General features: G+C 38.0%; 1 protein-coding gene and 1 long non-coding RNA gene across 3 annotated transcripts in view; one reads left to right on the forward strand and one right to left on the reverse strand.

Moving 5' to 3' along the window:
• Nucleotides 1-14,948, forward strand: part of LOC114466281 (uncharacterized) — an 18,268-nt gene continuing 3,320 nt past the window's right edge. The window contains exons 1-2 of the long non-coding RNA XR_003674434.1: nucleotides 1-227; nucleotides 2,289-2,291. This is a non-coding gene — a long non-coding RNA (uncharacterized LOC114466281). The remainder of the gene's footprint in view (nucleotides 228-2,288; nucleotides 2,292-14,948) is intronic.
• LOC114466260 (uncharacterized) lies at nucleotides 4,634-13,795 on the reverse strand. Of its 2 annotated transcripts, XM_028451839.1 has the most exons (4): nucleotides 13,705-13,785; nucleotides 11,355-11,724; nucleotides 10,943-11,067; nucleotides 4,634-5,159 (listed from the first exon to the last, which is right to left on the reverse strand). In XM_028451839.1, exons 1-4 carry the CDS (start codon nucleotides 13,766-13,768, stop codon nucleotides 4,987-4,989), a joined length of 732 nt encoding a protein of 243 aa, XP_028307640.1. In that variant the 5' UTR covers nucleotides 13,769-13,785; the 3' UTR covers nucleotides 4,634-4,986. The 2 variants fall into 2 exon arrangements, 1 of the variants encoding a protein (XP_028307640.1); XR_003674424.1 differs by lacking the exon at nucleotides 11,355-11,724 and having other exon boundaries at nucleotides 13,705-13,795.

The raw sequence follows: 14,948 nt of genomic DNA on the forward strand, positions 1-14,948 counted from the left end.
CTGTCCAAGGAAACAAGGCCGCGTGTCACAACAGCAAACAGGTAAATATGATTTTGGCTCTTACCTGACCCATAGACCTATATCAATGTGACCTTCTTATGTTCCGCGCTGCGAGTGCAGAAAAGTAGAAGCGTGGCATCTGGTAGATTGCAGAGGCAGGGGAGGAAGTGAGGCTGTTTAGGGTGGGACATCGAGACATCCTCAGAAACTTCGGATATCAGCTTTAAGTACAACTAAAATTACTGATTTAGAAATATACTCAAAAAAGTACAAGTACCAATAAAAGCAACTCAATTACAAGACTTGGACAAGCGTAGGTTATTTTGTTGTGATAAACATTTCCTTGATGTCTGATCATGCATCTTCTGACACAAAGCGAAATCAATGATTTTCAAAAACATCAAATGTTGGGGCGTGATTTGGGGAGGATGCTGGTGGAAGTGGGAAACTGGTTTAATTGTGACTGTCCCTCCACTTCCAGGATGTGTTTGCTTGGGTTAGCTGTAGGCGTTTGATTTGACCACAGAGGTGCTTGTCAATGGGTCTCTCTTTGTGTGCCAAGTTGAGGAAGTGGGGTGGAGCCAGGTTTATTAAAGTGATAAATGCTGTAGTAATAAAAGAAGCAAACTAATATCTGGTGAGTCAAGTGAAAGAAATATGGATCTAGAGGCCTAAAGTTGACATCCAAGAACGAACTACCTCTGAGTGAATCTTCATCTCCTTGGTAACAATACAAGGGTTTATGTGCTATCAACACAATATTGTACATTTAACATACAAATCCAGAAACAATACAGTATAGTAAGGAAGCTTCAAGCGAACCAACCCAGTCTCACTCCCAACTCGTCACATATCGACGTTCCGGAAGGACCCTTGGAGTCACTCGGTCACTGTGACGACAAGGGTCCGTGAGCTTTTTTTCACTGCAACCTTTCAAAGTAAGACTTAATCAGAGCCTAAACCTAACCTAACCCTAAGTTATGGGTAAATTTCTCACTAGAAATGTCATAAAAACAATTGTTTCCATGGGCTGACGATTAGCATCACACAGTGACGCCAAAGGAACCCTCCCGAATGTCAATATGTGATGAGTTGGGAGTGAAAATATGTTAAGCCAACATATTCTTTCAAGGAGAATCAGTTTAAAAGGGAGATAATTACTCTCTCCCACATTACAAAACAAATAAGATATGCTTGTTAACAACGAACTTCCAATACCACCGCTGCAAAGCACACGAAAGGTGAAGTCCATATCAGAATTTACAAAACAAAATCCCAGAAGAAAGTTTTCCTACTAGTTAATTCAGATTTATGGAGCTGCAGAAACAGAGCTAAATGGGAGCACCATGAAGAACAGATGGGCTTTGTACACACTGAGGTCACTACACAGGATAACAAAGAAGAAACACATTTTATAAAGAATCCAAGTCATTTATATAGAAAACAGGTCACCAGGGCTTAGAAATAATGAATGTGAAATATTTCATGTAGTAAAAAGCTTGCAGAAAACTAAATGTTTATATGACGAGGGATTTGTGAGCATTTCTTTTAGCAGCAAAGTCATTTTTCATATTAAATGAACTGTTTCTGATGAACAAAGTAGAACGCACACTACATGGCTAATCATGCCCTAAACGTCCAGTGACAAACACAGACTAACACAGTCACCCATCAATCCTTGAAGGTTATTTTTTTTTTAGTACACATAGCTTGTTCTGCTTGAGGCACACATTGGTCAGGAGACGGGAACGCCCCCAACAGTCGGTCAAAAGGCTCTCCTTTGCATACAGAGAAGCCATATCCAGATGCTATAACAAAGGCAATAAGGTCTAGGTGTAAACATCTGTCTCCAACCTCTTTCACACAGGATATACACATTTAAAGCAGTGATCCTGTTCCACTGTCTCTCTCAGCTCAATAAAAAAGGCCACCTTTTCCCATTTTGGATTCTTGCAGTTCTAAACAGCGCACTAATCAGTCACTCCTCCGTATCTGTAAACCTATTTCTGCAATGATTTGTAAACAGTATCATCATCTTACCCTATTGTAACCACTCCTCTAGTTCTATTTACCTCCAACAATAACAATGAGATTCACACCAAAAGCTGGGGAACATCAAAAGCAACCTCAGCTCTTTGACAGTCATCTCAGTAATGTCATACATCTACTTCTTTGCTTGAAAAAGAAAAGCAGCACTTTAATATTTTGCTCCTGAGACTCACAAAGGGCTATGGTTTTGCATTTCTATATGACCTTAATCAGTTACAGATATGTCTGGGGGAGTTTAGCAAGTATAGATGACAAAAAAAAATCTGCTATAGTTTCCTGAAGCCCCCTTTTCAGGCTGTGTTTGCTAACAGACAGCAAGAAGAAATGGGGTTGAGCTATATGCAAGTAAGTGCTTGTGTCTCCACAGTCCTTAGGAATGAACCCATTGAACTCCCCAAGGTGTGCGAGAGTAACACAGGGAGGACTACAGTTTACAACAAGACTGTCATCTAGTGGTAGAAAGCTGTTATCACTTTTACAAATAATCTCTTCCTTATAAAAGCTTTAGAAACACTCAGTGTTACCTCAAACCATTATTTGTGATCGACTTGTCTAGACCATTGATTCTCAACTGGTGGGTCGGGACCCAAAATTGGGTCGCGGACAGCTGGTCAAAAATAAATACTGAATGTTTCTCGTGCTGGACTTTAGCTTCAGTCTAAACCCCTTCGGTCAGGAATCATTTAGCTCTTAAAATACTTAAAGTACATGTCTTTTTTTTTTATTGTAATGTACAAGACCTCTGAAAACATGTGACATGTTCTAAATGTTTATAATGACCAAAAAAATACATATTACTACTATTACTACTTGTCTTATTTTGAAAGAAACTTTTCTTTTGGCAGGATGCAGTGAAATGCATGTTGCACAGTAACATACTATTGATTTGTTTAAAAAAGATTATGAATGCATGTTTAACAGCTATTTAATTCTTCTTTGGTTGGTTGAATTTAAAAAAAAAAAAAAAAAAGCGGATCACAATTGAATGACGGTGGCAAAATATGGGTTCCAGGGTAAGACCAGTTGAGAACCCTGGTCTCGACCTTTGCGTATGTAATGTAGCACGACTGAATTCATTGCCATCTTATCTTACTTGAGACATTTAAAAGTACACACCTCAGCTATTTTATTGTTAATGATGACTTCCCTATAAAGTAACAAAAGAAACTTTCAAAAAAATAAATAAGCACAAGCCTCCGCCAAGTGAAAATTTGCAAGACATTGGCAGTTATCTGGATCAGTGACCCTGATCATGGTAACATGATCATTCACACTTTCCATCTCCATTAATAACGGTACAGTAGGTTCAAATGTATGGGCTCCCACATTTCTTCGAAAAATCGCGATGAAATGTGCAATCTTGGTCCGGATGAAACTCAGTGGTTGGGTAATTGAGAAACCAACCCGACATACCAGAGTCAAATTTCATAAAGATCATTCAATTACTAACCGTTGCTGAGAAATTAGTTCTTGAAATTTCGAGATGATGATATAGATTCTTTGATTTTTCAAACTGATCCAAATTAAAATGGAATCTTCCATGGCCTAAGGTCTATCTTTGGTTACATTTTCGTCCAAATCTGTTTAGTAATTTTGCAAAACAAACAAAAACTGCCGGTGAAAACGTTCTTGGTGCAGGTAATGAAGGAAAAAAGGTCCCAACTTGTCTCCAGTATCAGGCAGCTTTCTCAACTGTTGAATGCTGTTGGTGTTTTTTGACTCACACTCCAAACATTGTATTCACCATCAAATTGCAAACGGTCATTGGTTGTTTTTGAGGCTTGTAGTCAGTTTACTTCTCCCTACCACTCAGAAGTGTTGACTATATGTGAGCCTCCTGAATTCTTGAGGCATTCCAACTAACTTTTACTTAATTTTCAAATTTAGAGCTTAAAATTACATTGTTTTTATGCAACTAACTCAGATGTCAAACATTCAACCAAAATTAAAATACATTGATTTTATGTGAATGTTAAAACACTTCTGTGTTCTTTATCCACAGTGTAAAAGTATTTTCTGTTTTAGGTCTTGAGGTGAAACTCACAGGTTTAGACTCTAAAGAGAATGCTGCAGTTATTGAGGCTTCTTGCAGCCACAGTCAGACTCAAGAATCAGGTCTCTTCTGCATCACTGAGTAAACTAAAAACTTTTTTCCCAGGCAGGTTTTTAACACCTAGCAGCACTTTGGCAAGATATTCCTTTTCACACATATCTTTCGCAATGTGTGTTCATCATTTTTTCCCCTCTTTTTTTTTTAAAAATCTCTGCATGTTTCCTGGTTTTTCTGCATAGACCACATTTTTAGTTGTTGTAAAGACTATACCAAAAAATGTTGATCAATTGATGTTGAATATGTCATATTTTGAAAAAGCTTGAAGGAAATAAATGTATCAAACCTTGTCTTCAATGATGAAAATAAAAATGTGGCTGCAATCATTGGTACCTTTTTGCAACATGAATTCGTCACTGTTTGACTGTCAAAAGAAGCAAGAAAACCAATTAAAGCAGGTACGACTTGCAAATAGGGTTGGTAAAAAGTGCTTTTATTGTTGATGTGCAAACAAAAAGGGCACAAACGACTGGCTAACGAGTGAAATCAGCTTTGTAAACAATATATTAAGGTGTTTGGGTTTTTTTTGGTTGCCTTAAACTGGTAAAAATTTCTAGGCAATAAAATTTGTCATAAAACATAAAACAGCAAAATGCTAAAGAACTTTTTTAAAACTGAGCTGTTCATAATTCCAGGAAACTCGATACACAGGACAGACAGGAGAAATGCCTGCTGAGGTGTAGCTGTCGACTAAAGCAGATTGGAAAAACACGATTGGAAAACAAACTAAAAAACTCCAAACTACAAAAACCCTTTTGCTTTGATCTGTGACTTTTGATGATTGTTAAAGGTCAACTAACCACTTTACACAATAATCAAAAATGTGCTTACTCTTCCTGTGCATCAGCAAACTGTCCTGGCTCACTAGACCTGCTGTAATAATGCCAATGAATGGGGTCAGGGTGGTGCTTTGCTGGCCGATAACCGACTTTCTGAAAGATCAAATCCTGGGGGTTCAGCGTCAAACCTCGCATGGAAAAATGGAGCAGATCGTCTGGAACTGGAACAGACAAAGGATGAGGGTGAAGATTATTCAACTGTACATCTAAGATCGCAGGGGGGAAAAAAATTATTAAAGAGAATTGTGTGAGAGCAGACATTGAAAGCATTACGTGTGAAAACACTCACTAGTACAGAAAACCCCTGTGAATTTAATACAGCATCAAAATCTGAACCCCATGTAAAATCTTTCTAAATATAACATTAAGCACCTAAAGCTACGAGCTCTTTCTCTGTTTTGTTTTTTCCATTTTCGGAAATATAATATAATAATAATTAACGATAAAAAGAAATAAATGTATTCTCAATGAATATCTATATTGTATAAAGTCATTTTTCCACAACATTGCATGACTTGTTTATTTTTACACCAGGAACGATTTTGTTTAACAGGATATAGGAAAACACAATGGCTGTGTGTGGACACATTTTAATAATATTGAACTGAACATAAATATCAAAAATGTTATCACTGCTGTTGTTCACCATCTTTATAGGAAATATTGGGTGTTTCTGTAAAGTATGACCTAGACACGCTTAAAACAAGATCACCCATAAAACATATATACTCGGGCTGGGACAATACCTTATGTCCCGATTCGATTTTAATCTGTATTCTTGAGTGCCGATTTGATTTAAATTGCGATTCTGAATTCAGTATTGCGATTCTACAGTGACGATTGTCACAATTTTTTCCTTATCGAAACACAAGTTGAATCCTAAACTTCTAGAAATATGTCACAGTTCCAATAAACAATGCACATCACATCCAGTCACACTGATTTATCAATATTTATTCAGTGAATAATTATTATTCAGACTGAAATAAATAAAACCTCCATCAGAAAGAAGGTAAACATGTACAAAACAACAAAATTTGTACAGAACATTTTGAAGTTAGTCAACTGAAACTTTTAATGTTCATCAAGCTAGTGATTTGGAGTGTCAAGGTTTTTGTGTAGGAACAGGAGACGGTCAAAAATCTGGTAGTTAGGCTGCTCCAAAAGAGAAGTCACAATGTATTACAGTGTGAGGATCGGCCACATTTTTCTGTCTTAGCCACAGTTAAAATCTTTCTTTTTCCCCCTCATACTAATGACAGAATAATGTTTGTTTGTGTGGAAAGAATGATCTTATTACCTTCTTACATTCAGAAATGATCAGCGTGCATTACTCATCATTATCTGTCATCAATGTTATACTTGTCATTTACTCTGTAGTGGATCAAACCGTGGCTTTACATTGGACAGTTAAAATAGTTTCATCAGTCTGACCAGCGTGGACAGAAGTCTGACGTCTGTCATTGTTTCATTGTAATCAGCTGCAGCGCACACCTCAGCACAGCTGATCAGCTCCGCGACGCAGCACACACCACCCTCCCAAGAAAATGAGTGGGCAGCAAGGATGAAATATAAATAAATGTAACACATTTTGTCCCGTCTAAAACTAGTAAATTTGAACATATTAGAAATGCTGATGGTCAATCTTTTGGCATGCTTGTGTAGCTTGGAGGTATGCGTATAGCGGTGCTTTGATGAACAGGGTTGGATCCATCTCATCTGACATAACGCACGAAGCCACTTTGACTGGCTTCATTACCTGGATAAGTTTATTCAACATCCCATCCAGAGTCCATTGGTCTGCGGTTGGGTGTCTTGCTGCTCCAGCTTTATGTCCGGATGGTGACGACAAGATGAGCAGTATTGTTTGTTGTGTTACACAATACGCTACTTGTCCAGAGCAGAGTTTAATACAGCTTTGGTCATGTCCAAATCAGTTTGCCATGTAGTCGATCGATTTAAATCGCACAGGTGCAGGTTTAATCTCGATTGTTGGATTGTCCGCCAATGAAAAATCCCACGCAGTTGCAAGTCTTCCTTGAGCTAGGGGTATTCTTTAAGTTTGCACTCACTTGTTGGTGCATTAACACCACCCAGTGGTCGCCCACCAAAATGTCAAAAATACAATAAGAAAATAAATTGATTCTGGGAACCATGATTGATTTTTAAAATCGGCACTCAAAGAAGAAAAAAAAAAATCACAATAAATCGTAAAATCAATTTTTACCTACCCTTAATATTTACCTATGACACAAACACATAGGGTGCCTATAGTTCCTCTTATCGCACTTACTTCTGAGATTTATTGTGTGCGCTATACTATGACGGTGCTTAACATCTTACCGGGGTAAATCACCATGGTAACTTACGCTGAACGACTAACCTGGCCGAGACCAGGTTAAACTGAGCGAGTATAAAAGCTAGTGTAGTACTCGAGATCACATTTTAAAGGTCTTGGTTTCGGAAGCATTTTGACTGTCTTGTCTCGACTCGAGATTTTCTGTCAAGACTGGTCGAGACCAGCACTAATTCCTGCTATTTTAAACCTTTTTATTTTTATGTGATAAATAGAAGAACTTGATAAAACGATACATAGCCTTAATCCATTCAATTCAAAGAACTTTATTTTTTCGTTAGGAACTTCAGTTTTAGTTACATCTCGACCAAGAAACATGAAAGACAATAACATATCACATGGGGGATAGGTAAGGGAGGACTGGGGAGCAGCCACAAGAGCAGTGCTTCATTTCATAGATGAGAAATATGAAACAATGGTAAGAAGAAGAGGTAAAAAAGGCAAAAACCAAACTAGGCCCTTGTAGAGAGGGGCGGAGTTTGGGATCATGAAAAACCTCTTCAGCAAACATTGCGACAAAAACCAACAAACATTCAAACTCAATACAACAGCACTTTGGCACAGGGGATGGGTCTTTAGGATGGGGAGTTCGCAGGTCAGCCACAGGAAGGTGCTGCCCTTACGGTGCGCCTCCTACTCCCAACCGCTATTAGGGAGGAGGGGATGGAGCCAGAGAAGACGGTGACAAAGACAGGATATGTAGTGATGTAGGAGGAGTGAAAGTGTTCGTTGAAATAAGCCTATTTACTCAGACTCTGCTGCTAATTCTCACACAGTTCGTCTCAAATGCCAAATGACATGGGATGCCGTTGCCGTAGAGATGACCTCGAGAGTTTGTTGGCAGAGCCGTGTCCAGGTGTACACGGAAAGTGAGGGAGAGGTCAGAGCGTCGTATCAACATTCCGTCCTTGGAGAGTTTGGAGAGAAGAAAAAAAGACTGGATGTTCATTCAGGGGGGGCCGAATGAGAACAGAGAAGTTGTTTTCAGAGGAGCTAGCCATAAGATGACTACCAGCCTCACCGATCCTAGTCAATTCGATAAGTAATCCAGTAATGTGGCCATTTCCACCCCGTACAATGACCGCAACCTTCCTATCGTGACTGACGTGTGTGACGCACACCAATACACACAAGTGGGAGAGGAGAGAGAGGTGGGAGGCGTAACAAGGACAAGACTTTTGAGCGCAGAGACAAGAGCTAAAAATGTCGGCATTAAATTTAGTTTCACGGAACACAAAGAATACCTCTGTAAAACCACAGTGAAAATGAAACACTCTGCAGTGTGTAAGTTCTGTCGTCTGCTACTGAGTGAAAAGGCGGGGAAGACATCTAACTTCATCCGACATCACAAAAGGAAACAGAGACAGATAAGCTAATGTTAACTAACACTAACGTTGTCTTTTTAAGAGACAATTTACACCTCAGTGGCTTTATACAAAAGACATGTGAGGCTGAGATGTTGGTGTAGGTCAATCCACTGATATAGGGCAGTAGTGGAATAGTGGTAAGGAGACGGGCTTGCTACTGGAGGGTTGTGGGTTTGAGACTTTTTAAACTGTGTAGCTGCTAAACCTCAGCAGCTACTGCACATGCTACAGGTACACCATGGCTGCTCACTCCTCCTCGGGGACGGGTGAAATATAGGGAACACATTTCCCCATGTGGGATATTTTAAGTATAATTTTGGTTGAAAGTGTTTATTTAAAGTCAAATTGTACCATCTAGTGTCCAAACACAATACTAAAAACAATTGTAAGCCATTTAAATGACACTCATGACACTTTTACCAAAACTGCTTCCGACTCAACTTTAAAAAAAAATATTTTGAAAAAAGTGTATTTTTGGCTTATTTTATCATTATTAATTGTTCTACGTTTGATGTAAAACTCTGGGTATTTTTTTTCAGTTGGACTATAGCTTTTTATCATTATATTACTATATAATTTATTGTCACTCAATATCATATATTTTCCAAAAATTCACATCACTAAGGGTCCTACTTCCATGTGATTTTTTAAAAATTGTTTTCCATTGTGTTAGAGGCTACTCTAAGCAGCTGTTATCTGTGCTTGATTATTTATTATGGGTATGTGATTTTCGGTTAAAGGGGCTTGGGTTTAACAGGTTGGTGACTTACGTGAAGAACCAACTCTACAATAATTGAAAATAAAGTAAATTATACCTCCCTTTTTTGTTCATATGGTCATTATATAGTACTATTTCTATAAATAAAGACTTCATTACAAAGACAATTAATAAAAATCAACTTTAATGTAAATAGTGTTTTTTATATTAAGAAATTTATGTGGTGTCTTGGACACACAGCATGAATCATTTTGGGTTTTACATTTAATTTTATTTCATAGTATACTGCTTTACCCTTTTTCTCTGAATGATTGTAGCCTTTGGAATTCATCTCTGGTTTGACATGATACATTTCTTTTCTTTGCTACCTGACTTTTAGGTACTTGGAATACAAGGCAGCCATCTATAGCATCCTTTTCTTAGAAAGTGCAGCTCACAGTCCCCACTCACCAGCAAGGCCATCAGTGATCCAGACACCTTTTTTAGTCCGTCAAACGTATTTAAAAGAAACTAAAGCTAAAGAGAGAATGTTATTTAACTGTCGAACCTTGTGATGGTATAACTTTTAATTTTATTTTTTATGGTCTTGGTCTCAGTCTTGGCTTGTCCCAGCTCCCAAAAGTCTTGGTCTTGTCTTGGTCTCGGTGGATTCTGGTCTCAGATAGTGTGGTCTTGAGCACAACACTAATAAAAGCACCGGCTTCTGACCAATCGGTTCTCTGGGAAAACAACCTGCCCATTCTTTGATGATTCTGGTTGGTGTATGGATCTAACCGCTGTGCTTGGAATTGAAAAAATGTTTCTGAATCAATGAAATCTCTTCCATTTACCTGATGACATCCTATAGGAAAAGTATAGATATTCATCTGAGGGACTGATCTACATTTGTCAACTGATTGAGCCTGTTTGCATCGAGCACTCTGGCCTCTGTATCCTTGGAACGATTCATTCATTCATTCATACATGCTATTGGCGACGCTGACAGCCTCAGTAAAAACATACCTTGTGCTGCTTAATACAAAGTGATGAGTTAGATAATATACGCTATATAAAATACAAATAATGGTGACCTTATGATGTAGGCTTACTAAGCAGTATGAAAACAGCCTGTCCTTTTCAAAAGGTTCCCTTGATTCATCAGAGCCAGATGTTGCACTCTCATCCCCATCCGTAGAGGTTTGTTGGTAATTAAGACAAACTACATGAATAGAAACAAGTCTATGCTGTCAAACTGAAACTGATTGATCAGAGCGCTGTCTGATTATTGTCTGCAGCCTGCATTCCTTCCTTCCTGCTTTTGCAGCAGCAAGTGTAGCTTTAGGCCTGGATTATGGATTTAAATTATTAATCTTTTAAATAATAATTGTTTCTTCCTAGTACGTAAGGTAGGCTGCTCAGTTTCTCCATGTTTGTGATTGGTCAGATGCTGCAAAGTCCACCTCTTATGTGAGCATGCACGCATTCAAAGCAAGGCAAGGCACTGTGGCAAATAAGTATCTTTACCATATGGTGAATCTCCAAAATGCATTTTCTTCCAGTCAGGGATGATGACATCTTGGATTTCACTTTCCCAGTTTTCCTCTTCTTGCACAAGAGTGGAATTTTCTTGAAACTCCTTGCAAGCTTTCCTAAAAAAAAAAACCCCATAAAGGAATGAATTTAACTTTGTTGCCACATTTATGTGAAACAAATAATTGTTAAATAACTCAGAGTAACGAAATAGCAGCACATTTACAAATGTATGTTTACTATTGTGTATTGTTCCATATTAAAATTAATACATCTGAAAATGAATATTAAAAGATAGCTAGTAGACATTTAAACATTAAAGACCCCTGGCTTAAGAAATCCTACTTTTGTAAAAACAAATGTCTTCGGGAGAATGATTTGTTTAAAGAGAGATTATGTGTGGTACCACATCTTGTCTTTCAATTTCTTTGACGCCCTTTGTTTTATGCGTGCTGATGGTAAATTTGGATGTGGCAGCATTTTCTCGTCCTCTGTGGTTCCATTGGCTGAGAATCCATTTGGATCACCGCCTTCACCGGTCCTGCAACATTTTCGTTTTTTCTTTTTGACTTTCAAAGGCGATGTATTAGTGCTCCCATCTTTACATCCATGACTGATAAAACCATTGATGAAGCATGGTGGTTTGCTGCCGCACAATGTGTCAGTTTGTGGCGGGCCATTGGTGAAGCTAGCAGCTTTATCGTCTTCTGCTGCTGGGCTTTTACGGGTGCTTTGCTTACCCCAAAGTCTAATAGCACAGTGATGCATCGTGTCACCTGCAACATACAGTAGCAGAGGTTGGTGTGCACACAAATTACACGCATTGACCCAGTGACATCTTGGAAGATGACGGACCTATACAAATGCACCTGAGTGAGTATGTTTACTTGAATAATAGTGTTAATTTTTTACTTATTGAAAGCAGCCTATGTGGTAAACGGTTGTCAAAGGCCATCTCCGTTGGGCCTCAATATGTTGGAGGCCATGGATTATGTTGACACTACCAGAAGCTGAGAGAAGTCAGTACAAGTCGGCGGGAATGACCCCTACAACGTTCCCGTTGACAAATGGAATAAAGAAGTCTCTTATTTCCTGGGAGTGACTTATCCTGACATCGTGAACCTCGTCTTTACATCGAGCTCATCCACAATGGACCACATGAAAAGTTTCAAGGGACTGGAAACTTACAACCAGTTTGTTTGAGGCTGGATTTGTGAAGTAGCCGATTTTATTCACAATGGACTCCATGTGGTTAAATCCAGGGTAAGTAGATTATTTTTTTAGAATTAATCTGTAATATGAGTGTGCAATGCTGGTTTTTCAGAATCAGCTATTTTATTGATGACACAAATTTGAGTGAAAAATAGATCTGCACACTTGGATCAATGCAAATAAAACAATTTAATTTCCCAAGCTTTCGGTCAAAGGACCTTCATCAGGGTATAAAACAACATGGCTACAATGAACAGGCTTATATAATTAAGACGTCTAAGAACACACAAACACAGCGCAAACGTTTACGATCGCTGTGGGCTCTCTGCTTCGCTATATACAGCCTATGGTTTCAAAACGTTTCCTGCGATGGCTTGTTCTTCCAACATGGCGGAGGGCTGTACATCACGTGACCTGTGAGGTCATGTGGCATGGGTCTATAGATCCTGTGCAGCAATAGGGTTCTGTACAGAATAGTGTCTTGAATAGTTCTGTAAGCTGTTATATATATATATATATAAACACAAAACACAGAAACGAATAAAAAAAACTTCAGATATTACAAAAACTATCAAAACAAACGTGTATTACATAGCTTTCACTGGGAATTTATCAAGACTGGTTAGCCTTGCCTAGCTTGGGGAGCATAAACAGAATTTACAATAAAAAATATTTGACAATAAAATTAAAATACACTAGTTAAGCAAGATAGACCCATGCCACATGACCTCACAGGTCACGTGATGTACGGCCCTCCACCGTGTTGGAAGAACAAACCATAGACTGTATATAGCAAAGCAGAGAGCCCACAGCGATGGTTAACTTTTACGCTGTGTTTGGGTGTTATTATATTATATAAGCTTGTTCATTGTAGACATGTTTGTTGGCCTGAAGGTCCTTTGACCAAAAGCTTGGGAAATTAATGGTTTTATTTGGAAATAAAACAATTCAGTTTAATTTAATTTCCTGAAGAAAGACTTGCGTACGCCAGTCCCAGCCGTGTTGGAACACCCAAACACAGCGCACAAGTTTACCATCGCTGTGGTACAATGGTAAACTTGCATCCATTCCGTATAGGGCCGTCATCTTCCAAGATGGCGCTGGGTCAATGTGCCGTGACGTCATTCGCAAGGGTCTCTAGTTCTTAAGTTGCCTAAACACTCACTACAGTAGTCTTTATAATATGACTTTAAGTCTGGTTTTCTGTTTGAGCTGTGCAAAAATCCGACGTGATAACTTTGCACCAACGACCTCACATTATAAAAACTTCATAAAAACAGTCGAGCAAACAAACAAAAAAATATCTATACTTAATTAAAATATCCGCCTACACGTACAAATAAATCCACAGTCTATAGTTAAACGGCCACCAGCTAACAAAGCTACCAGCAAACAGAGAACACCTACTCCTGGCTAGCTACTCACTTTAGCTTTGGATGTTATCAACGGACATCTTTTTAAAACTTAGCTTACTGACAAAAAAAGAGGTCTCACTGAATAAAGTGCGACAAAAATGACTGTATGCCAAATTAAATCAACCTTACCGTTAGATTTAAAGTCGTTCCTTCGTGGTTCCACCTTCACATATGCTGCAGCTGTTGCTTCCATCCATTCACTTGCTGACCCGTTGGTTCCTGTTTGTGACAATGGACACTAGGCGGCGCTACAGCACACATTAACATTCAGGAAGTGCCTCATAAACTGCTGCGGAAATATTCAAGAATCTCTCTCTGTTTATTCAAAGTTATACAACGTTTGACGTTATTCATCTTTGTCGTGTTTTGTCAAAAAAAAAGAAGAAGAAAAAAAAAAGTGGCATTAGAACATTACCTAATTGCATTTGTAGGATACTTATGCCATTTCAATTTACGATATAGAAAGTTAATGGGAAGAGACGATACAGTTCTCAAGAAGGAAACAAAGAAATAAAATTTTAAAAAAAAATTACAGTTTACAGTAAATTAGCTTTAACTCTGGGCATATTCTTTTCAACTCAATAGGAATACAGACACATAAATATGAAATAAAAAAAACAACATAAATCAGGACTGATATTTCTTATTTAAAAGGTGTCACTGCAAATAGAACGCAATAACAGAAACCTACATTTCATGTCAGTCACATAAATGTAAAACAAATTATGGCACGATCATGCTATACATACAAAAAAAAAAAAAAAAAAATATATATATATATATATATATATATATATATATATATATATACATACACACACTTTTGACTACAACAGTCTACACAGCCCAGATTTCAGATATGGACATGTTTTGTTTTTCTTCCAAGTCTTACATCTCGTACCATTGATGATATATCTTAACGTGTAAATGTTTTTTGTTTGAAATGTTCATATTTCAGTTCTTAGTATGAATACCCTTAGTATTTGAACAAGCCTCTTCTAAGTCTGGAAAGCTGGAGTTATCCATCCATCCATTTTCTTACCCGCTTATTCCCGTTTAACAGGGTCGCGGGGGTCTGCCGGTGCCAATCTCCGGCTCTCATAGGTCGCTTGGCGGGGGTACACCCTGGATAGGGCGAGCTGGAGCTATATCCAACAAAATATTGTGCCATCATTCCAGGAACTCCTAATTTAATTTAATTTGGAAATACAGAAAAGATGAAAGACATAAAAATAATAATTAAAAATTGGTCATCTAATATTTTTTAAACTGCAATATTTGACTGCTGAGGCTTGTGCAAAACAATCAAAATTTATGCACAATTGGTAAAAAAAAAAAAAATTATTTATATATATATATACATATATTGTAAA

Source organism: Gouania willdenowi, chromosome 1 (assembly GCF_900634775.1).
Source record: "Gouania willdenowi chromosome 1, fGouWil2.1, whole genome shotgun sequence".
Classification (NCBI taxonomy): Eukaryota; Metazoa; Chordata; class Actinopteri; order Blenniiformes; family Gobiesocidae; genus Gouania; species Gouania willdenowi.